The 23,848-nt window shown below is 40.9% G+C and overlaps 1 protein-coding gene and 1 non-coding gene across 14 annotated transcripts in view; one reads left to right on the forward strand and one right to left on the reverse strand.

Moving 5' to 3' along the window:
• Positions 1-2,638: 2,638 nt before the first annotated feature.
• The window catches only part of RBM26 (RNA binding motif protein 26), a 114,542-nt gene continuing 93,332 nt past the window's right edge, over positions 2,639-23,848 (forward strand). For 11 of the 13 annotated variants that reach the window (XM_066238021.1, XM_066238022.1, XM_066238023.1 and 8 more), the window contains exon 1: positions 2,640-3,173. In XM_066238021.1, the coding sequence (XP_066094118.1) occupies positions 3,103-3,173 (71 nt within the window). In that variant the 5' untranslated portion in view covers positions 2,640-3,102. Of the gene's footprint in view, positions 3,174-23,848 lie in introns of all 13 variants that reach the window. The other 2 variants (XM_066238029.1, XM_066238032.1) reach the window with 2 other exon arrangements.
• TRNAP-AGG (transfer RNA proline (anticodon AGG)) lies at positions 7,239-7,314 on the reverse strand. Its single transcript has one exon. It is a non-coding gene; the product is annotated as a tRNA-Pro (tRNA).

Raw genomic sequence — 23,848 nt, forward strand, 5'->3', positions numbered from 1 at the left:
TCCCATATGTGCCTTGACCAGGCAAGCCCAGGGTTTCGAACTGGCGACCTCAGCATTTCCAGGTCGACGCTTTATCCACTGCGCCACCACAGGTCAGGCCGAGAACACACCTCTTTTAAGGAATATGAAATATGTCAGGATGGCTGGATCAAAGGCTGAAAGGCAATGCAAGAAGTTTCTAAGGCAAATGGGAAGGGGTTTGATTATGAAAGGCCTTTTACAGGAAGTTAAAGAATTTGGATTTTTATCCTGAAGACAATGTGGGAGTTGATGAAGACATGATTTACCGTATTTCCCCATGTAAAAGATGCCCCCATGTATAAGACACACCTTAATTTTGGGATTCGAAATTTGAAAAAAAATGTATTATATAAAGTTATTGAACTAAAGTTTTATTCATCACAAAATTCATACAACTCCTCAAGTGGGAAATGCAAGTAAAAAAAACTACAACTACTGTTTAAGATGCACCCAGTTTTTAGACCCCAAATTTTTTGAAATATGGTGTCTTATACATGGGGAAATATGGTAGAGCCAAGTTTCACAATGATACCTATTAAAGGCAATGATGATGTAGGCAACTAAATATGAACCAATATGGGGCAACCTAAGAGGAAGAGAGATTAAAAGTCTGTTGCTATTGTTTAGGGAAAATAAGAGATGACTTCAAACATACACCAGCAGTAGTATTAGGAGAGAAGGCTGTATAAGGTTTGAGTTGCCAGAAAGAAGTAAGTAAAAACACTTCCTGTGGAAATAATGTGAATAAATGTTTGGAAAAGTGGAGGGTAAGTGAATCAATTTACCTGGAGTATACAGTATTTGACAGGAGAGCAATTATTTGCTTTGGAAGTCTGAAACAAATGGCCAGAATTATGGAAGAGTTGATGATGAGGTTGAAAACCTGACCAGGCAGTGGCGCAGTGGATAGAACATCGGACTGGGATGTGGAGGACCCAGGATCGCCAGCTTGAGCGCAGGCTCATCTGGTTTGAGCAAAGCTCACCAGCTTGAGCCCAAGGCCACTGGCTTGAGCAAGGGGTCACTCAGTCTGCTGTAGCCCCCTGGTCAAGGCACATATGAGAAAGCAATCAATGAACAACTAAGGTGCTACAACAAAGAGTTGATGCTTCTCATCTCTCTCCCTTCCTGTCTGTCCCTCTCTCTGACTCTATCTCTGTCACACAAAAAAGAATATCACTTTTTCCCTAGCAATATTAACTTTATAAATTATTTTTTATTGCAATAAAATACACATAACATAAATTTATCATTTAATCACCTTTGAGTGTACAGGTCTATGGCTTTAAGTAAGTTCATATTGTGAATCACTGACACAGCCCATCTCTAGAACTTTTGCATCATACCAAACTAAAACTATTTACCCATTAAAAAATAATTCCCAGTTCTTCCCTACCTCTCCCACCCCTGGCAATTATTATTATATACTTTTTGTCTCTAGGAATTTGGTTACTTTAGGTACCACACAGAATTGGTCATACAATATTTGTTCTTTTGTTTGGCTTATTTCACTTAGCTAAATTGCTTTAATCAACACTCTGGTCATTCCCTAGCTGTATTTTAATTTGTATCCTATCCTAAACGCTGTATTTTAAAACAAATGTCTAGCTTTTCTTACTTGATAATCTTCTCCATTTACTGCTTAAGGACCCTTCACTCCAGGAAATTATAAACTTAGCGTTCTAACGACAATTTAGTGTCTGCCACAAGTAAATTTTTACTGGTCTACTTATTCTAAGTGTCTATATTGTGAATTGTTTTCATTTCATCATAGTTTAAGGGCATTAGACCTTTTGCAAAATTCCACCTAGTGCCTTCATGGTAGTAAATAATAGCAAATAGAACGACTTGGGTAGAAATCAAACTTATTTGACCACCCAGGAGAAGGGAAGTTAGCTGATTTGGGATGCTGATATAAAGGCTTTCTTTTGAGACCATGTAATTTCCCTACTTGGGGCTGAATCGCTCTAAATAAAGACACAAACACTTTTAACTTTAGCAGGGGAAAAGCCAGACCCCTTCAGATGGTTGTAAATTATGTCAGAACCGTCACGGTTATCTCACCTTTCATTTGAGGTACCCCCTCAATTAATGCTCAGCCAACAAGCCGAGTAATTTGGGACAAGATACTAACCCTCCGGAAGTAGCAGTGGGGTAGGTTGGACCGGCCCGTGCTTCCCAAAGCACATCCCAGCACACACGGAATGTGGTACTTCAGGACACAGGCACACGGAGAGGGTAGTCCAGCGCAGCACAACCTGAACCCACCAGCGCCCGCGAGTCCCGCCACACACTGGGGGGTGCCCCGGCCCCCAGGTACGTTTCGGCTGACGTGCCATGACCGTCATTACAGAGGACGAGCTGGGGCTCCTGCTGGTTCTGAAATCATCGCTCTTTCCCTCCTAGTAAACAAACAAACCAACCAACCAAAAAAAACCCCTTTATTCTTTTAGGGAACTGAAGGGTAAATAGGTACAAAAGCCGCAAGCTACTCAAATACGAAAAAAACCCCTGCAAACGAACTGCTGAACTTGTAGGGTTCGCTCTCCGCGAATCTTACGTGTCTTCCCAGCAGGCTCCGGGAGTCATCGCGAGACTTCGTCGATTCTCGCGAGAGTTACCGGCAGCCATCTTCTTGGGGGTACTGGGAGCCGGGAAGACCCCCGGAATCCTTCCCATTGAGCTGTTCTTCGTCTTTGCTTTCTTCAATTTAGCCTCTTCTGTGTTACCGACAAGCACCTGGTTCCGAGGCTGAGAGAAAGCCCGGGTCGGGACGCTTGTCTCACTCTCGGTTCCGAAAGATTTGCTGGGGTGGAGAGAAGGGGGAGGGCCCGGGCAAGCCGTTGCTGCCTCAGCCCGGGCCGGGGCCCGGGGAGGGGGAGCTCCTGGCATCCCGTGGACTCGCGGCCTGCGGCGGTCCCCGCAGAGCTGTTCCTCCATCCCGGCTCGCGGGAACCTGCCACCGGCGCCTCCCACCGCGGCCCACGCGGGCGGCGCGCGGAGGAGGGGGCGGGGGCAGCGGCGGCCGTAGCGGCCGCGACCTGCGCGGGCGGAGTGTGACGGGCCTCGAGGCCGCTGTGGATGGTTTCTAAAATGATCATTGAAAACTTCGAGGCACTGAAGTCCTGGCTCAGCAAGACTCTCGAGCCCATGTGAGTATCCCGGGCCACCCGCTTGCGGGGGTGGAAGCGGGAGATAGGCGGACACAGAGCTGTGCAGTGTCCCCAACTGCCTGCGGTGGAGGCCGAGGCGTGAACAGCGGTCCCGGGCACCGTGTTTTCTCCTCCTCTTCCACCATCCTTCCTAGGTTTTGCACACCCGCGAAAGCTTTTATCTTGTTTCTGAGTTGGTTCTTGAACCGTTGTCTTTCTCTCGTTTTCCCGTTATTTGTAGACCGACCACCAGCCCACACACACACTCACACACACACTCACACACACACTTGCTCAGGGTCCCCAAATCAGTTTCTTTCTTTTCTCTCTCTCTTTTTCTTTCTCTTCTGTTTTTAGTGAATCTGAGCATAAACCCCTGTCCACAGACTCTCTTAAGCATGTTTTTATAAACGAAGTGAATGGCCCTTATTAGGGGTTTGGCTAGTTCTAGTCTAAGCCACTTCGCTTTTACCTAAATACTATTCCTGAAAGAAAGGCCACGTCTCCCATGTGCTGTCCGACTCATGGGCACCTCTCTTAACTGGTTGAAGATGTAACAGGTGCTGAGGGTTTGAGTAAAATTCCCTTTTCTCACCTACCTGTTCGTTAGCTTGGAGAGGAGGAGGAAAATGCAACCTATCCATATGGAATATTTAGCAGTTTTAAAACTGGGATACTATAGAATGGCTGTGTGTGTATTTTGGGGGAGGGGGTTCAGTGTGCTGTAGTGCTTTAGATTGGTAACATTGAGGAGTGTTTTAAAGATTTATTTTTGAAAATATAAAACATATCATGGGTCAAGAGCTTTATTAAAATTGGTTGATTTACAATAAACAACTTAGGATGCATTGAGGAAATACCACTCATTCAGTAAATTTATTAAGCATGTGGGGAGCTTTGGGGATGGAACTTTAAAATTCTAAAGTCGACAAGACAATATAAGTAAATAAGATAACTTCAGATAATAATAGGGGCAATGAGAGTTGTAACAATAGAGGATAATGTACTAGAGTGATTAGAAGGCCTCTCAGAGGAGGTGACATTTGAGCAACACCTTATGAGAAGAAACCATTTGTGGGAAAGTCTGGAAGAAGAATGTTTTGTACAGAAGGCATAGCAAGTGCAATGGCCCTGTAGCAGAAATACACAGAAATACACTGCTAGGGGATCAGGGAACGTGCAGATAGATACTCCAGTATTTTCAGCCTTTTGTATAGTGCATTTTCACCAATGAAATAAAAAAAAAAAGTTGGTTTTACATCTCATTTGCAGAATTGCCAACTTTCTTTGACTTGTTTGCTTTTCTGAGGTTCTTGTTTAATAAAGAAAATCATGCTTTTTTATTGCTTCATATTAATTTTGAAATATCTTATAATTTTTGTGAGCAGTGTATTTAAAACCATGGAATTGTGGTAGATTTCCTATGCAAATGGTAGATAAGGAAGAGAAAGAGAGCCCAGGTCTGAGGTTGGAAGAAAATTGGGATATATGTCATTAAAGAGTGTATGACTCAAGAGGCAAGTTGTCTACTTGATAGGGTGCTGCAGAATGGATGAAAAATATGGTGGCAGATGAATGGCCTTCAGATTTGGCAAGGTAGAAATCATTGGTGACCTTAGCAGAAAGAGTGTCACGGAGTGGGGTGGTGCAGATAAAAGCCCTATTTCAGATGATTAGAAGGAGAGTGAGCATCAGTATGGTGTGGTGGTGAGATGAAAAACTCTGGAGCCAGAATGGCTGGCCTTGAGTTCTGCCTCTGCCATTTGCCAGCTTTATAATATTGGGGAAGTTACTTAAACTCAGTGCCTCTGTTTCTTCATCTCTAAATGGAGAAAATAATGAATATGTATTAAAATCTTTGAACACTGCTTGGTTTATAATTAGTACTGTATTAGATGATCAGAAAACTTTAAAAAATGTTAGGCAAAATAGTATTCCTTTTTTTAAGCCTCCAGTTTTTGAATTATCAACTTACTACCATTTCTCTTTTTTCCATTAACCTAAAAGATTAGTTATAATTACTTAGTGTGTATGCTTAACAGTTTTTATTTAGTTTTAATAAAGCATATTCCAGATATCATGTCGTTGATTCAGATAACTAGCACTGCAGTCATTACTGTTGAAATAAATGAGGCACTAACAGTGTAGGAATTGGGATTGGTTATTTTATAACATACATTGATGTGGTAAAAATTGAACCTTTATTCAAGTTCCTGCCCCTTTAATTGCATTTCAGGTAAATTCTTTTAGATGATGAGTTTTCAAGCTGATTACAATTATTTAAGACCTTCAGTTTCTAACCTTGATTTTGTGAAACATTAAGATGGATTCGTTATCTGCAGGGATTTTTTTTGCTTTATTTTAAAGCTAAATAATTGCCAAATAGCACCTATTTGAGGGAGGAACATTTGAAGGACTAAGAGTAAGATGTACCTCAAATTGATATGGAACTTTTTAGGTACTTGTGCTAGTTATAGTTACTAAGGTATCTCATGATTTTTGACTTGCCTCGAATTTTTAATGTAGCATTAATTCAGCAAACATTTATTGAGCACTTACTAATCTACTCGGTCCTAAGTGATGTGTTTGATATTGGAAAAATAGTAGGAAACAAGACATGAAATAACCTTTTTTTTTCTTTCTTTCTTTCTTTCTGAAGCTGGAAACGGGGAGAGACAGTCAGACTCCCGCATGCGCCCGACAGGGATCCACCCGGCACGCCCACCAGGGGCAAAGCTCTACCCACCAGGGGGCGATGCTCTGCCCCTCCGGGGCGTCGCTCTGCCTCGACCAGAGCCACTCTAGCGCCTGGGGCAGAGGCTAAGGAGCCATCCCCAGCGCCCGGGCCATCTTTGCTCCAATGGAGCCTTGGCTGCGGGAGGGGAAGAGAGAGACAGAGAGGAAGGAGAGGGGGGTGGAGAAGCAAATGGGTGCTTCTCCTATGTGCCCTGGCCGGGAATCGAACCCAGGTCCCCCGCACGCCAGGCCGATGCTCTACCGCTGAGCCAACCGGCCAGGGCCAAAATAACCTTTTTCATATTGTTTACCATTTAGCAGAGAAGACAGGTGTTGAACAAGTAATCACAAGAGTAGTGAGTATTAAGTCCAAAATGTCAAAATATATGTTTAGAGGGTCAGGAAAGGCATTTCTGGCGTGATAACATTTGATCTCAGCCTGGAAGGAAGAGCATGGGGCAAAACGATGGGAATGGAGAGCTGTGAGAGCAATCTAGGTTTTGGAGATCAGATTAAACGAAGGTCTTAAAATGAAAGGAAAAAAGTGTCTTGGATGAATTGAAGAAAATTGGGAGAGGAGCAGGGGGAAGAACAGCATTGGATAGCTCCAGAGAGAGGAGCCAGATCACATGACTTTGTTGAGTCATGCTAAGCATTTTGGATGTCACTGAAGGATAGTAGGAAGACAGTGAAGGGTTTAGGGCAGGAGAGTTTTCAGATATTTAAAACAAAAATAGCTTGTTTGCAGTTTCAGCATGAAATAAAATTGGATAAATCTGTATTTTAGTAGATTACAAGGCCTGTAGGTGTATCAAGGTTCTGAGCTTTTTTTCCCATAAATTATTGAAAATGCAAGTGTTAAAATTGACATTTTGAAATAAGAATGATTTTTTGTTCTCTTAAACATTTGCTTAATCATACTCACTAATAATAAAATTAGATGGTCTTTCCTTTAACATTCATTTCTTTTGTGAGGTCCTGGAAAAAACATGGGTTTTAATCAATTTTTCCATCTTTGTTTTTTTTGTTTGTTTGTTTTTTGTTTTTTGTATTTTTCTGAAGTTGGAAATGGGGAGGCAGTCAGACTCCCGCATGCACCCGACTGGGATCCATCTGGCATGCCCACCAGGGGGGCGAAGCTCCGCCCATCTAGGCTGCTACTCTGTTGCAGCCAGAGCCATTCTAGCACCTGAGGCAGAAGCCACAGAGCCATCCTCAGCGCCCGGGCCAACTTTGCTCCAGTGGAGCCTTGGCTGCGGGAGGGGAAGAGAGAGACAGAGAGGAAGGAGAAGGGGAGGGGTGCAGAAGCAGATGGGCTCTTCTCCTGTGTGCCCTGGCCGGGAATCGATCCCGGGACTCCTGCACCCTAGGCCGATGCTCCACCACTGAGCCAACCGGCCAGGGCTCATCTTTGTTTTTTAAACAAATGGTTTTCTGATCTATTTTAAACCTTTTTGTGAGTTTACACATCACTAATTGTGGTACTTTTATAAAATCATGGACATTTTTAGCTGAAGGGAAACCTCAAGATCTAATCAAACCCCTTGGTTTTTCAGAAAATAAAGTTGGAATGCAGACATTTATTGATGGGCCCAGATTTTGTAAGTTTAGTAGTGAAGAACAGAATGACAAGTTCTGTGTTCTTGCTACTACTGTTATGGCAGTGTTTTGTGTGGTGGAAAGAAAATAAGTTTTGTGTCCACATAGACCAGTGTTCAAATCTTAGTTCTGCCACTTACTGAGTCATCTAGGCAGGTGAACCTCCCCTTTCCTTATTAGTATGTATAATAATAGAAAGAATTATACTTGTTACTTTAGTTGACAGGATTGAATGAGGCACATTTTTTTTTTTTTTCTGAACCTGGAAACGGGGAGAGACAGACAGACTCCCGCATGTGCCCGACTGGGATCCACCCGGAACGCCCACCAGGGGCGACGCTCTGCCCACCAGGGGGTGATACTCTGCCCCTCTGGGGCGTCGCTCTGCCGCGACCAGAGCCACTCTAGCGCCTGGGGCAGAGGCCGAGGAACCATCCCCAGCGCCCGGGCCATCTTTGCTCCAATGGAGCCTTGGCTGCGGGAGGGGAAGAGAGAGACAGAGAGGAAGGAGGGGGTGGGGGTGGAGAAGCAAATGGGCGCTTCTCCTATCGAACTGGCCGGGAATCGAACCCAGGTCCCCCGCACGCAAGGCCGATGCTCTACCGCTGAGCCAACTGGCCAGGGCTGAATGAGGCACATTTTTTAAGGTTATTCTTTCTTCCTTCCTTAAATACTGGTTGATTAAACACAAATAAGTTCCATTACTATTGCTACAGTTTGCTATTATCGCTATTATTGCTGCTGCCACTACCACGTAACATTTGTATGCATTGATAAAAGTTTTCAAAGTTCTATGAGGTAAGTATTTTTACCTCCCTTTTGCAAGTGATGGCACTGAGGCCCTGAAGCACAAAGTTGAGGTTACTTGCCCAGAGTCACAGAGTTAGCTATCGCATGTGACTTAAACAAACTAAAGCTTTTTGACTGTAGAGTCATGTCCGCCCCCTTCCCCAGCTAGAAGTGGGGAGGCAGTCAGACAGACTCCTGCATGTGCCCTACCAGGATCCAACCGGCATGCCCACCAGGAGACGATGCTCTGCTCATCAGGGGCATTGCTCCGTTTCTGCCGGAGCCATTCTAGTGCCTGAGGTGGAAGTCATTGACCTGTCCTCAGCACCCGGGCCAACTTTGCTCTAATGGAGCCTTGGCTGTGGGAGAGGAAGAGAGAGATAGAAAGGAAAGGGGGAGGGTGGAGAAGCAGATGGGTGCTTCTCCTGTGTGCCCTGACTGGAATCGAACCTGGGACTTACACTCGTCGAGCTGACATTCTACTGCTGAGCCAACTGGCCAGGACCTGGAGTCATGTTTTTAATTTAATACTATACTATAGTATACTATACTATTACTGTTTTCAATTTTTTACTATTACTCTTTTTTTTATTTACAGAGACAAAGTCAGAGAGAGGGATAGACAGGGACAGACGGACAGGAACAGAGAGATGAGAAACATCAGTTATTAGTTTTTCATTGCGTGTTGCGACACCTTGGTTGTTCATTGATTGCTTTCTCATATGTGCCTTGACCACGGGCCTTCAGCAGACCGAGTAACCTCCTGCTCGAGCCAGTGATCTTGGGTCCAAGCTGGTGAGCTTTGCTCAAACCAGATGAGCTCATGCTCAAGCTGGCGACCTCAGGGTCTCAAACCTGGGTCTTCCGCGTCCCAGTCTGGCGCTCCATCCACTGCGCCACCGCCTGGTCAGGCTTACTATTACATTTTTATAGTGATAGCTGCTATTGTAAAGGAGCAAGGTTCTAAGGTGGCTTGGTTATCAGTGTAAGAGTTCAAGAAAGAAACCACCTGACCTGTGGTGGCGCAGTGGCTAAAAGGTCGACCTGGAATGCTGAGGATGCCCATTCAAAACCCTGGGTTTGCCTAGTCGAGGCACATGCCAGAAGCAGCTATGAGATAATGCTTCCAGTTCCTCTCTCTAAAATCAATAAATAAAATCTTAAAAAGCACCCAAAAGCCTCTTTAGAGTTTTTATAGTGTTTCTCATTTCACCCACACTTGTTACTGTAACTTTTTCACCACATTAATATGTATTTTTATTCCTATTTTACAGGAGGAACTGAAAGGTGATCATTTTACTCCTGAATTTTACTCCTTTTTCTTTCGTTTGATCTTTCCCTTTCTACATCCTCCTTTGGGCATAGAAAGTCAGTCTTCCATTCTTTAAGGAAGAAAAACTCAGTAGTAACAGCAGCAAAAAAACCCCAAAAAAACAAAAACCCAAAAATAAATAATAATTTTCCTTAGTCACTTGAATCCTAGCTCTTTTATTTTCTTGAAATGTATTCAGTCTTTAATTTTTCACTCATTTGCCTCCAACTGTTTATTTCTTAATGCTTTACGATATAGTTTTTTGTGCTTATATTCAGCCAAAATTGCTTTCTTCAGTGTTACCAATGATTTATGTTTGCTAAGTGTAAAGGTTTTATATAAACTTTATATTCATTTTATTTCTTTATTTTTCCTCATGAGAGGAGGGGAGTTAGACAGATTCCCGCATATGCCCTGACAAGGATCCACCCTGCAACCCCTGTCTGGGGCCATACTCACAACTGAGCTATTTTTAGTACTTGAAGCTGATAGGCTCTACAGAAGCTATCCTCAGTACCTGGCTGATGTGCTGGAACCAATTGAGCCCTGGCTACAGGAGGGGAAGAGAGAAAGAAAGAGAAGAGGGGGGTGGTGGGTGGGCATGCAGATGGTTGTTTTTCCTGTGTGCCCTGACTGGGAATTGAACCTGGGATATCTACACGCCGGGCCAGTGCTCTACCACTGAGCCAACCAGCCAGGGCCTAATTTCATATTCTTTGACTTGTGTGTATAGCATTAGACAATGTTGATGTGGCCTTTTTTGTTTTTTAAACTTTTGAGGTCTTGATTTCCTAATACCTTGGTTCTCTTTCTTCTCAAATCAGTTCTATTCCCTTTAGTTCTTTTTCTTGCCTTTTAATTATATTTTGCTAGTTTTGTTCTATGACTTTTTTTTCCTTCAGCCATTTTTACCCCTGCCATGTCATTCACATCATTCCCGTGGATGGTTTCTATTATAATCTCTGCAATCTTAAAAAAATTTTTTGTGTTGTCGAGTCTTTGAAAGTTTAAAGACTTCTTTTCTCTGGATGTTACATATACTGCATACACATTTACATTGAATTTCAGAACTTTTCCAAGAGAGCCTCTACTCTATGCATTTATTTGACTTAACTATTCTTCAAAGCCTTAAGCTCTTATCTCCAATTTAGCTGTATATCTACTTGGTTCTCTTATCTGAAATTCATACTATACTTATGAAAATAAATGTTCTCTGAATTAATTTATTTTGTATTTTTTCGAAGCTGGAAATGGGGATAGACAGTCAGACAGACTCCCGCATGTGCCCGACCGGGATCCACCCGGCACGCCCACCAGGGGGCGTCACTCTGTCGTGACCAGGGCCACTCTAGCACCTGGGGCAGAGGCCAAGGAGCCATCCCCAGTGCCCAGGCCATCCTTGCTCCAATGGAGCCTTGCTGCGGGAGGGGAAGAGAGAGACAGAGAGGAAGGAGAGGGGGAGGGGTGGAGAAGCAGATGGGCGCTTCTCCTGTGTGCCCTGGCCGGGAATCGAACCTGGGACTTCTGCACGCCAGGCCGACGCTCTACCACTGAGCCAACCGGCCAGGGCCTGAATTCATTTATTTTTATTTCATTTTTTTTCAAATTAATTTAGTTGTGACCTAAGGAACATCCAAATCTGTTGAGAATGTTTATTTTTAAGAGTTTGAATCAAACCAGTGTCATTGCCAGGAAGGAAGATCTCAAATGCTCCAAGAATAAGTTTTGCAGTTTCTTTATATTTGGAATTAGGGAAGGAACAGAAGGATGATTGCATAAAGGTGGGCAAAAGTAAGGTGCAAGATAGTTAAAATTTGTGCTCCTTTAAAGGGTGGTTTTTCAGGAGTCTTGAAAAGAGGATTACTTTTGGCATTTCAAAGGTTTGTTAACCTAAATGCACAGGAACAATGGACAGGACTTGCTTAAAACCTTTCACTAAAGAAGTTATATACCAGGTGTGACTATCCCCCATGACCCTACCCAGTTAGAAATTTATGATCAGATCACTCATTGAGGTTCCTTTTCATCATTGACTTGTCATTTTTATTTTAGAACCCCCTTTTTGTCCATAGTTTCACCATTTGGTCCAAAAGATGCATTAATGCCCAACCTTTTGGTCAGATTGTGTGGTCTCAGCACTAGGAATTCTCAGTATTGATGTCAAGTTGAATTGCTGGATCATGGGGAAAGGGGCAGTACTTTAAGCATGAGATGTGAGTTGAGGCTGAATTTTCCCAAAAGGGAAGGGCAGGTAAATGAAAGCCAGTCAGGTCTTATGGCCTTTGTTGTAAAAAGACACCCTGGATTATTTCTTTTCTTCTTCCTCTTCTGGATTATTTCTACTCTGTGTACTATCATGATTTGAGTTTTTGCAGTGTTAAATTTTTCTGTATTTTGTATCTAGTATAACTTTTACATAAGCCATAAAAGATTATTAAAAGTTAAACATGGAGCCATGGCTGGTGGTTCAGTGGGTAGAGCGTCAGCCTGGCGTATGGATGTCCTAGGTTCGATTCCTGGTCTGGGCACACAGGAGAAGCGACCATCTGCTTCTTCCCCCACTGCCTCACTCTTTTCTCCCTCTTCTCCTCTCGCAGCCAGTGGCTCGATCGGTTCAAGTGTTGCCCTGGGTTCTGAGGCTAGCTTCATTGGAGCATATCATCAGCCTTAGGTACTAAAATAGCTCAGTATTTGAGGATTGTTCTCTGATGGGGGTTGTTGGGTGAATCCTGGCTCGGGGCACATGCGGGAGTCTTACTATCCCCTCCTCTCACCTAAAAAAAAAAAATCATAAGTTGGAGGATATAGAAAAATCCAAAGAACAAGTAAAACTGTTGTTATGATTAATATTAGCAGACAGGTAAAGACAATCAAAATAGTTTCAGAATTCAGCATCAGTCTGTAAGTATATATGCCTTGTTGATAATTTGGAATGCCTGTCTCCTTCTAATTTCAGTGGCTTCTCAGGAGTTTATGATGTCTATTGTAGGCAGAGATGGGGATAGATGTCCATTCATGGTTAGGCACCAGATAAGGTCTCTTCCTATGAAGTTAGAATCTTTTATTTGGTATCTTTTCCAATAAGCAAATCTCCAGGTGGCAGTCGATGATCTTTAAAGTCTTTCTCCTGGGAGATCACTATGAAAGGAGGTATTTACTAATTTGGCATTTTCTTAAAGTGTCTTTATCAGACCGTGGCAATTACATAAGATGGCTTCTTGCAATGCTAGCTTATAAGTTTCTTCATTTAAGTTCAGCTTAAATGTCCCAACTATTAATTTACAGCCGTTGTTTACTTATACAGTATACCCTACAAGTTTTTTCATCACTTGTTTTTTAATGTGTCCCATACAATTCAACATAAAAAGGAAGTCTGATTATTTTTAAATTTCTACTTTGTAGGGAGAAAAAACATCTTTTTAGGTCTTCCAGGGTCCCTTCTGAAACACAGTAAAGTTATTCCTACATATGTTGAGATTTCAACTCTTAAAACCTCAATTCCTAAAGAAAATTAAGAGGTCAAATTTATGAAGACTTTATCGGCTTTAGAAATATAGGCTCTTTTTACATTTTATTTTTTTATATATATTTTTTATTGAATTTATTGGGGTGACATTGGTTAATAAAATTATATCAGTTTCAGGTGTACAGTTCTATAAAATATCATCTGTATATTGCATTGTGAGTTCACCACCCCAAATCAAGACTCCTTTTATCACCATTTATCCCCTCTTCACCCTCTCCTACCTTCCCCCACACCTCTTTTCCTCTGGAAATCACCATACTGTTGTCTCTATGAGTTCTTTTTTTTTTTTTCATTTTGTTTAATCCCTTCATATTTTTCACCCAGACCTCCAACCCTCCTCCCCACTAATAGCTGTTAGCCTGTTCTCTGTATCAATGAGGTTTTATGTTGTTCATTAGATTCCACATGTAAGTGAAATCATTTGGTATTTGTCTTTCTTTGACTGGCTTATTTCACTTAGCATAATATTCTCTAGGTCCATCCATGCTGTTGCAAAATAAGATTTCATTCTTTTTTTTACAGCTGAATTATACTCCATTGTGTAAATCAGTGGTAGTCAACCTGGTCGCTACCGCCCCCTAGTGGGTGTTCTAGCTTTCATGGTGGGCGGTAGCAGAGCAACCAAAGTATAAATAAAAAGATTTAACTATAGTAAGTTGTTTTATAAGGATTTATTCTGCCAAACTTAGCGAAAATCCGACATAAAGTACTTGGTGTAGGTAGTTATTATATGCTTTAACTTGCTGTAACTCTGCTTTATAAATTTTATAAAGTTACTTCCCTACTTTATAAATCACCATTACTGTGGAACCTGTGGGTAGTTAGAAAATTTTACTACTAACGGAGATACAAAAGTGGGTGGTAGGTATAAAAAGGTTGACTACCACTGGTGTAAATGTACCATAGCATTTTATCCACTCATCTCCTAATGGGCAGTTTGGCTGATTCCAAATCTTGGCTATTGTTGGCATGTTTGAAGTTGTCTGAGAGGCTCCTTACACCAATAGTTTTCAACCACCTGTGTGCTGACTGGTTGTTCGTCCACGAGTTAACCACCCTGATGTTGTATGAAAATTGTTATCTATAATTATTGTGTGTATAATCTTCATACACACAATACAACATCAGGGTGGTTAACTCTTGTGGACCCGTGGTTGAAAAGTACTCCCTTACAGTATCCTCATTACTTTGTATTTGTGTGTGTGTGTGTGTTTTGTCCTGACTGGGTGTTTTTGTTTCCTTTGTTCCAGATCACTGATTTGATTCTTGGCTTCATCTACTACTGTTCCCTTGTAAATGATTCATTTCAGTTAGTGTATTCTTCATTTCTGACTGGTTCTTTTTTATGCTGTTTAGGTTCTGAGTTAATTGAGCATCCTTATAAGCAGTGCTTTGCACTCTGCATCTAGTAGATTTTTTGTCTCCATTTTGTTTAGTTCTTATTCTGGAATTTTGTTCTGTTCTTTTATTTGGGACATGTTTCTTTGTCTCTTCATTTTGACAGTTTCCCTGTGTTTGCTTCTATATATTAGAACTACAATGTCTCCCGGGCTTGGTAGAGTTCAGTGGCACAGCAACCCTGTTCACTCGATTGGGCACTTAGGTGCACTCATTGTGTGGCTATGTATACTCTTGTAGTTGAGCCTTTGATTGCTGTTGGCTGTCATTGGGAGGAATTTGCCCCCAGGCCAATTAGCTGCAATGCAATGACTGTCTGAGACCACTGACCACTGTGAAGGATCAGCTATGCTAAGACTCACCTCACAGTGCAGGACTTTAACTTCAACAGGGCTCTGGGGTCTGCTGAGTTTGTCCCTTGAATGTGCCTCTTGTGGAAGTGGTTGGGTGGTGGTGAAGTTGACATGGTCTAAAATTTTTCACTGGATGTGCTGGCTCTGGGGCCTCCTCAGGGGTGTAGGTCAAGGTCAACCACTGCCTGTGTTCAGCCCAGGGCTACCCAGCATGAGCTACAAAGTGTTCTGCAGGTGGCTGCTACTTGTCCTGGGCTTTGAGGTGCCCAGGGGAGGCCAGCCTATGAACTAAGGCTGGATATTGCTAGTGATGGGCCTGGGGCCACTTAGCAAGGAGTACATGGCTTTCTGAGGCCAGGTGCTGCTTGTTAGAGAGATTTTAGGAAAATCTGAAAAGTGAGCCAAGAGACGCCGTTTGAATTGAAAAGTCACTGGGTAATATTTGAGCATCAGGTATGAAATATGGATCTAGCTTTATTTAAAGGCTTATTTTTATTCAGATGTATACAAAGTTATCCCTACACAATTGACTGTATAATCCATGTTTTCCTAATGATTTAAGCTGTCACCTTAATTATATACTAAATTCTTATACGTATTTGTGCTAGACATTTTATCTATTACATTGATATATGTCAATTAGACTACACTTTTAATTTTTGGTGAATATTTGTTTTCAGAATTTTTGAATGATTCTCTTCCACCCACAACATGTTATTATGAAAAATTTCAAATACATAGAAAAGGTGAAAGAATTTTGTAGTGACAAACTCATATCATTTAGTTATGCTATTAACATTTTAGTGTACTTATCACTTTCTTCTGTTAATGTATTGTAGGTAACAGTGCACTTACCCCTAAATATTTTAGCATGCATATTATTAGTTTGGTATTTGTTTACAATGAAAAATTTTACTATAGTTTGTGTAAAACAGTGTGTACAAATATTGTGTACCCTTGATGAGTTTTGACAAATGTATATATCTTTGTAACCTAATCCCCTCTCAAAATAAAGACCATTACCATTACCCTGGGGTTTTCTCATTCCCTTCCTATGCTCCCCTCTACCCCTAGAAGCAAGCACTATTCTGCACCTCACAACTATATATTAGCATTGCCTATTCTAAAATTTCATATAAATGAAATTATAGAATAGACACTTTTGAATAAGACTTTTTTTTACTCATAATGTTTTTGAGGTTTATCCAAGTTGTTGAATGTATCTGTAGTTATTTGAGTGGTATTCTATTTTCAGGTGCATGCTATATATATAGTTATGATAATAATCATAATATTTCAGTCCTGATTAATTCAACAAATTTTTCTTTTTACTTGAAAATAATACATGCTTATTGTAATAAAAATGTTTTTTCATTTAATAATTCTTCTACAGTATTCTCAATTATTTTTTAAATTTAGAAATTAAATTTAATGAGGTGACAATGATCAATAAGAGTCCATAGCTTTCAGCCCTGACCAGATAGATTGGTTGGTTAGAGCATTGTCCCATAGTGCAGAGGTTGCCCGTTCAATCCTGGGTCAGGGCACATACAGGAACAGATCAATGTAGCTGTATTTCTTTCTCCCTCCCTCCCATCCCCCTATCCTCCCTCCTTCCCTCCCTCCTTACCTCCTTCCCTTTCTCCCTCCCATCTTCCATCCCTCTCCCTCTCTCCCTTCCTCTCACTAAAATCAATTAAAAAACAAAAAAAGTACATAGATTTCAGGTGAATATCTTTATATGTAGCATTTGAACTATTGATTGTGTTGTGTTCCTATCACCCAAAGTCAAATCATTTTTCATCATCGTGTATTGTTTCTCTTTACTCCTCCCTCTGGTAACCACTTCACTTTTATCTATGTCCATCAGTCTGTTTTATATTCCACCTGCCGTATTTCCCCATGTATAAGACGCACCCTTTCCCGAAAAAATTCGGGATCTAAAAACTGGGTGCGCCTTACACAGTGGTAGTAGATTTTTTACTTGCATTTCCCACTTTTTCATGCTTGTTGTCTTTGTGCTCATTGTTTCACACTTGTTACCGGCATACAGTATTACGGTAGGTTACATTTTGCCATATTCTGCCCAGAAATGGCTCAGAAAAGATTTTTGTACAGTGCTAAATTCAAGTTAAAAGTGATCCAGTTTGTAAAAGTGAATGAAAATTGTACTGCTGAATGTAAGTTTGGTCTTCCTCCAACTGAGAAATCAGTCTGAGACTGGCTACAGAATTGCTGATGAAAAAGAAGTTACTGGTTTCAGAAGAGGACACAGTTGGTGCTTCAGGTTCATGAAATGAAGTGGAGTAAGCATGCCTACATGCACCAGACTTGCCCAGAAGATGCCTGAAAGGTATGAGCAGAAGGTCCTTGAATTTCATCGTTTTGTCATTCAGTATTGGAAGACACATCAGTTTGAGTTGGGACAGATTGCAAATATGGACGAAGTCCTCCTTCAACTTGATTTCTCAAGTAACAGAACTGTTGATAAGAAAGGGTGAAAACTGTAACTGAAGACAAGTGGACATGAAAAGAGCCATTATACCGTTATTCTAGCTTGTTGTGTTGAAGGAACCAAGCTGCCTCCTATGCTGATTTTCAGATGCAAAACAGTGTCAAGAAAAGACATTCCTCGAGGATTGTCCACATTCATGACAAGGGTTGGATGGATCAGGATGGGATGAAAGTCTGGTTTGAGAAAGTTTGGAGAAGGAGACTTTGTGGGCTCTTATGCAAAACTGCCCTATTGGTGCTTGATCAGTTCAGGGCACACATAACAAAAAACACAAAGATTGCTGCAGAGTGAAAAACCAAAACTTGCCCATATACCTGGAGGCTTGACATCACAGCTCCACCCACTCGATGTCAGCTTTAACAAACACTTCAAAGCTGCCATGAGAGATGAATGGAACCAAGGGATGAAGTCTTCTGGGGACAATTTGACACCAGCAGGAAGAGTGAAAAAACCAGTTATAGGAGAAGTTTGTACCTGGTTGAAAAGATCCTGGGATAATATCAAGATTGAGATTGTTGTCAAGTCATTTAAGAAGTGTGGCATTTCACATGCAGTAGATGGAACTGAGGATGAGGCAATATATGAAGACAGTGATTCGTTATCAGACACAGATGAGGACAAGCTAATGGATGGGAGTGTTGACAGTGATGAAGAGTTGTATAAATTTTATGATGAATAAAACGAGTTCAATAACTTTATGTAATACATTTTTTTTTCTTCAAATTTTGGGCCCCCAAATTAAGGAGCATCTTATAATATATACGGGGAAATATGGTATGTGTGCCTAGTCCATTGTGGGTGTTAGGTTTCAGAACCCCCCTTGATAGGCAAAAATCCACGAAGTAGCAACCTTATATTTATTTTATTATTTATATATTAAGTTTTTATTGCTATTTAATCTTTTAGTATGTTTCAATATTTTTAAATATACATTTTATATTTTCAATTTTTTTTTTTTTTGTATTTTTCTGAAGTTGGAAACAGGGAGGCAGTCAGACAGACTCCCGCATGCGCCCGCCCGGGATCCACCCGGCATGCCCACCAGGGGGCGAAGCTCTGCCCTTCTGGGGCGTTGCTCTGTTGCAACCAGAGCCATTCTAGCGCCCGAGGTAGAGGCCACTGAGCCGTCCCCAGCACCCAGGCCAACTTTGCTCCAGTTGAGCCTCTGCTGCAGGAGGGGAAGAGAGAGACAGGAAGGAGAGGGGGAGGGGTGGAGAAGCAGATGGGCACTTCTGTGTGCCCTGGCCAGGAATCGAACTCGGGACTCCCGCACGCCAGGCCGATGCTCTACCATTGAGCAAACCAGCCAGGGCCTCAAATTTTTTAGGCTAGAAAATGCTTATTTTACCTTAAAAGTAATGAAAATAATATATAAAAATACCTATATGCTGCAAAATCCTGCAACATAGTGAAAAATCCGTGATACAAAATGAGATATATACAATTTAAAAATCCATGATACAGTGAGGCTGCGAAAAGTGAACCGCAATATGGCAAGGGATGACTGTACTTACTTCACTTAGTATAATGTTTTCAAGATCCAATTTTAACATAAAAGTTTAAACTAAAAGTGAGTCTTCTAACCCCTTCTTGATTCCCATATATAAACATGTAAGCATATAAAAATAAATATGCATGCATTATGTTTATTAGGTATGTCATGTTTCTTTATAGATGGGGTTATAGGATTTTTTTTTAAATTAACATTTTAAAAAAGATCTTTATTCATTTTAGAGTGGGGAGAGAGAAAAAAGGGGAGAGGAGCAGGAAGCATCAACTCCCTTATGTGCCTTGATCCAGGTTTTGAACTGGTGACCTCAGTGTTCTAGTTCGACACTTTATCTACTGTGCCACCACAGGTCAGGCGTTAAGTCACTGTAAATAATATTTAGGTAACATATTCTGCATATCCTCCTATATGATTATGTTCTTAAGTAGATTCTATTCTTTCTAATGGCTCCATAGTGTTATACTATGTGATTATAGTATGATTTAACAGTGCTTTATTTAAAATGTGACCATTACTTTAAAAAACTTAGCTTATTTTTGTAAACTATTAAAGGAATCCCTGCACATAATTACAAGAAAGAAAACTTGCCAGAAGGCTCTCAAATGTAAAGTAAAAGTCTGTTTCATATGTCCCACCCTAGTCTTTTTCATATTAATATGTAGTCTTTGTAGATTTAAAATGGCTGAAATCCGGTTTTATTGACTTGAGTGCCCCATAGTTTATTTAACTACATTGTTCGTATGTGTCATTTAATTTGTTTCCTATTTTTAAAAAAATTTTCATTGGTCCCCCTTTATCCACAAGTTAGCTTTTCACGGTTTCAGTTATTGGTCCAAAAATAGTAAATATAAAATTACAGAAATAGACAGTTCATAAGTTTTAAATTGTGTGCTCTTCCGAATAGCTTAATGAAATCTCATGTTGTTTCACTCTGTCCTTCCAGGGATGTGAATCATCTTTTTGTTCAGCATACCCCATATTATCTTTTTTTTTTTTAAAGTGACAGTCAGAGAGAGGGATAGATAGGGACAGACAGACAGGAACGAAGAGAGATGAGAAGCATCAATCATTAGTTTTTCGTTGGGACACCTTAGTTGTTCATTGATTGCTTTCTCATATGTGCCTTGACCACGGGCCTTCAGCAGACCGAGTAACCCCTGCTCGAACCAGTGACCCTTGGGTTCAAGCTGGTGAGCTTTGCTCAAACCAGATGAGACTGCACTCAAGCTGGCGACCTCAGGGTCTCGAACCTGGGTCCTCCACATCCCAGTCTGACTCTCCATCCACTGCACCACCACCCAGTCAGGCTCTCTGACTTATCTTGCTTAGCATAATGTGCTCAAGGTCCATCCGTGTTGTTGCAAATGGGAAGATATCTTCAATTCTTATGACTGAATAATGTTCCATTGTGTTTATTTACCACATCTGTTTTAGCCATTCATCTGCTGATGGACATTTGCCTTGTTTCCATGTCTTGGCTATTGTGAATAGTGCTATGATAAACATGGGAGTGTGCATATATCTCACTGAAATCCTGTTTTTATGGGGTTTTTTTTATTTGATTATATGCCCAGAAATGGAAATGCTGGATGATATGGCTGATTTATTTTATTGATTCCCATAGTGGTTGGACCAATTTACGTTCCCATCAGAAATCTGTAAGGGTTCCTTTTCACTATATCCTCACCAGCACCTGTTGTCTCTCGTCCTGATGAGAACCATTCTCACAGGTAGAGATGCTGTGTCACTGTGGTTTTGATTTGCATTTTCCAGGTTAGTGATGTGGAGCCTCTTTTCATGTTTCTGTTGACTATTTTGATGTCCTCTGTGGGGAAATGTTTAGTTATTCTGCCCATTTTTAAATCAGATTGTTTATTTTTTAATTTTTTTGGTATTGTTATTAGTTGACTGAATTTTTATTATCTTATTGATTGACTTGAGAGAGAGAGCGATTTATTGTTTTACTTATTGATGCATTTATTAGTTGATCCTTTTATGTGCCCTGGTCAGAGATCAAATCTGCAACCTTGGCATGTTGGGACTGTGCTCTAACTAATGGGGCTACCTGGCCAGGGCTGCTGACTGAGTTCTTTATATGCTTTAGGTATTACCCCTTATTTGATAAATGGTTTGAAAAAATGTAAATGGAAAATGAAGGGAGACTAGAAAGACACAAGTGTGCTTCTGAGAGGGAGAGTGCCAAATTTTTCAGCCTTTAGCTGTGATATGGCTAGTGTCACTAAACAATAGACATTTTTTAGCTCCATTATAATCTTATGGGACCACCATTGTGTATGTAGTTCATTGTTGACTGAAATGTTATGTGGAGCCTGACTGTATGTCATTCTACCCTCTCCTGGCCTGTAGCATTTCTGCTGAGAAATCTGCTGGTAGTCTGATGAAGGTCTCTTTGTAGGTTACTGCCTTTTTTCCCCTAGCTGCCTTTAAAATTATTTTTTTTATCATTGGTTTTTGACAATGTTAATATAATGTGTCTTGAGGAAGGTCTTTTTGTGTTGATATAATTAAGGTGTTCTTTTACCTTTGTGGATTTATTATCCAATTCTTTCTTCAGGTTTTGAAATTTCTTAGTTATTTTATTTTTTATTTTTAAATATCCTTTCTGTTTCCTCACATTCTTATTCTCGCTTTTCTAATGGAGTCATATTTCTCATAGAATTTTATCACTTTAAAAAAAATGTTAGCTCTCTTGTCTACCACCTGAATCATTTCTATATTTATATTCTCAAGCTCACTAATTCTCTTTTCCATATGACTGCTCTAATTCCAGTGCATTTTAATGTATTTTTAAATGATTTATTTATTGAGTCTTTTTATTTTCAGAATTTGAATCTTTTTGATAAAGTACTCCTTCTGTTCATTAATTTTATTCCTGAGATCATCGTATTGCCTTTCTTAGTTTTCTTGTAGCTAGTTGAATTTCTTCATAACAGCTAATTTCTTTATCAGTTAGACTATAGATTTCATGTCTTTGGATTTGTTTGCTAAAAAATTATTTTTTATGTGAATACAGTATTACCATGATTTATAGTGTAAAGCCTCTGTCACTGCAGTAGTGAACATGTTCCTTATTTAGGCAAGGCCTGCTTGGTTTGATTGTTCAAGAAGTTGGTGGTTCGGAGCCTTCCTTTTGTTTTCCGGAAGGTGTGGTGCTATAGTATGAATTTTTGTTTTTTTCTTACTGGAGCTGACTTGCTACTAAGCTCGGGAATGGAAACACTAAAATAAACCAAAAGGTGGTGGCAAAGCCCTGGGAGGTTGTATTTAGCACTTGGGGCTTTCGGATGTGCCCACGACCCAGTAGGGCAGGGGTCCCCAAACTACGGCCCCACAGGCCACATGCGGCCCCCTGAGGCCATTTATCCGGCCCTCGTAGCACTTCCGGAAAGGGCACCTCTTTCATTGGTGGTCAGTGAGAGGAGCATAGTTCCCATTGAAATACTGGTCAGTTTGTTGATTTAAATTTACTTGTTCTTTATTTTAAATATTGTATTCGTTCCCATTTTGTTTTTTTACTTTAAAATAAGATATGTGCAGTGTGCATAGTGATTTGTTCATAGATTTTATTTTAGTCCGGCCCTCCAATGGTCTGAGGGACAGTGAACTGGCCCCCTGTGTAAAAAGTTTGGGGACCCCTGCAGTAGGGGGATCCTCAAGTGGAAGGGTCCTAAAGATCAGTAGGAGGTCCTCTTGCCTCCTTGGGCAGACAGTGCGGAGGCACTTTCCTTCAGTTCTCTTTGCCTGCTTCCCTTCCTCCTTCCCCTTTCCCTAGTCACTGCTGTCTCCCTTTAGACAGAGCAACTGGTCCCTGCAACTGTAGTACTCATGGCCCTAAAGACCCCCACTCAAAACCTTCACCCTCCTCTCTGCCATAAAGGCTGTTCTGCCTTGTTGCTGTACTAGCCAACACCTCCTTCACTGGCTTTCTGCCTGTCTATCCATCCTACTTTGAGGTGCACTGGTGGATAGATTTCTTGGATGTCTTGATATGTTGTGCAGAGGCTTTTATAAGTTATGTATAAATATATCTGATTAGTTGTAAATCAAAGGCGACCAACTAATCCTACCATGATGCTGACATCTGTAATACAGATTTTTTTTTCCTTCTTTTTTAAGTGAGAGGAGGGGAGATAGACTCCCACATGCGCCCTGACCCGTGATCCGCTGGGCCAACCCCTTCTGGGGCCGATGCTTTGCCCATTTGGGGCCTACAATATAGTTTTAAATGCAACAAGTACACTTCGGACCTTTTGGAGGAATTTTATAAGGAATTGTCAGTGTGACCGTTAATATGTTTATACTATTTTCCATAATATCTCAAGTATTTATTTTACCTTTTTAAAAAGTTTAATTGTTTATAACAGACAGATGGTAAAAGAGATAAATTTAATTTTGAAAACTGTTTCATAAACAACTTGCAATGACTAGTCTGTGAAGTTTTTCATACATTTTCTCAGATTGGATTGTGTTAAATAACGTTTTGAAGCTTCTGGTGACATTAAATAGCCAAAATTGGAAAAACAGTTAAGTTCTCTGAGGAATTATGACTTCATTAGGTTAGGAAGAAGTTTCTGAATCCAGGTAGCCTTTGTTGGTATTACATTAAAAGGAGGTATTAAAGTGTTTGGACATTTTGGGGACCAGGTTATGGACAGTAGGGAAGATTAGTAAAGCAAGAGAGTAACTGCATCATATCTCTTTATAAGAATGAGAACTATAGCCTGACCAGGCAGTGGTGCAGTGAATAGAGTGTTGGACTGGGATGTGGAGGACTCAGGTTCGAAACCTCGAAGTCGCCAGCTTGAACCCAAGGTCCCTGGCTTGAGCAAGGGCTCACTCAGTATTTGTGTAACCCTGGGTCAGGGCACATATGAGAAATCAATCAATGAAAACTAAGGTGCAGCAACAAAGGATCG

The sequence above is a fragment of the Saccopteryx bilineata genome, chromosome 6, assembly GCF_036850765.1.
Source record: "Saccopteryx bilineata isolate mSacBil1 chromosome 6, mSacBil1_pri_phased_curated, whole genome shotgun sequence".
Classification (NCBI taxonomy): domain Eukaryota; kingdom Metazoa; phylum Chordata; class Mammalia; order Chiroptera; family Emballonuridae; genus Saccopteryx; species Saccopteryx bilineata.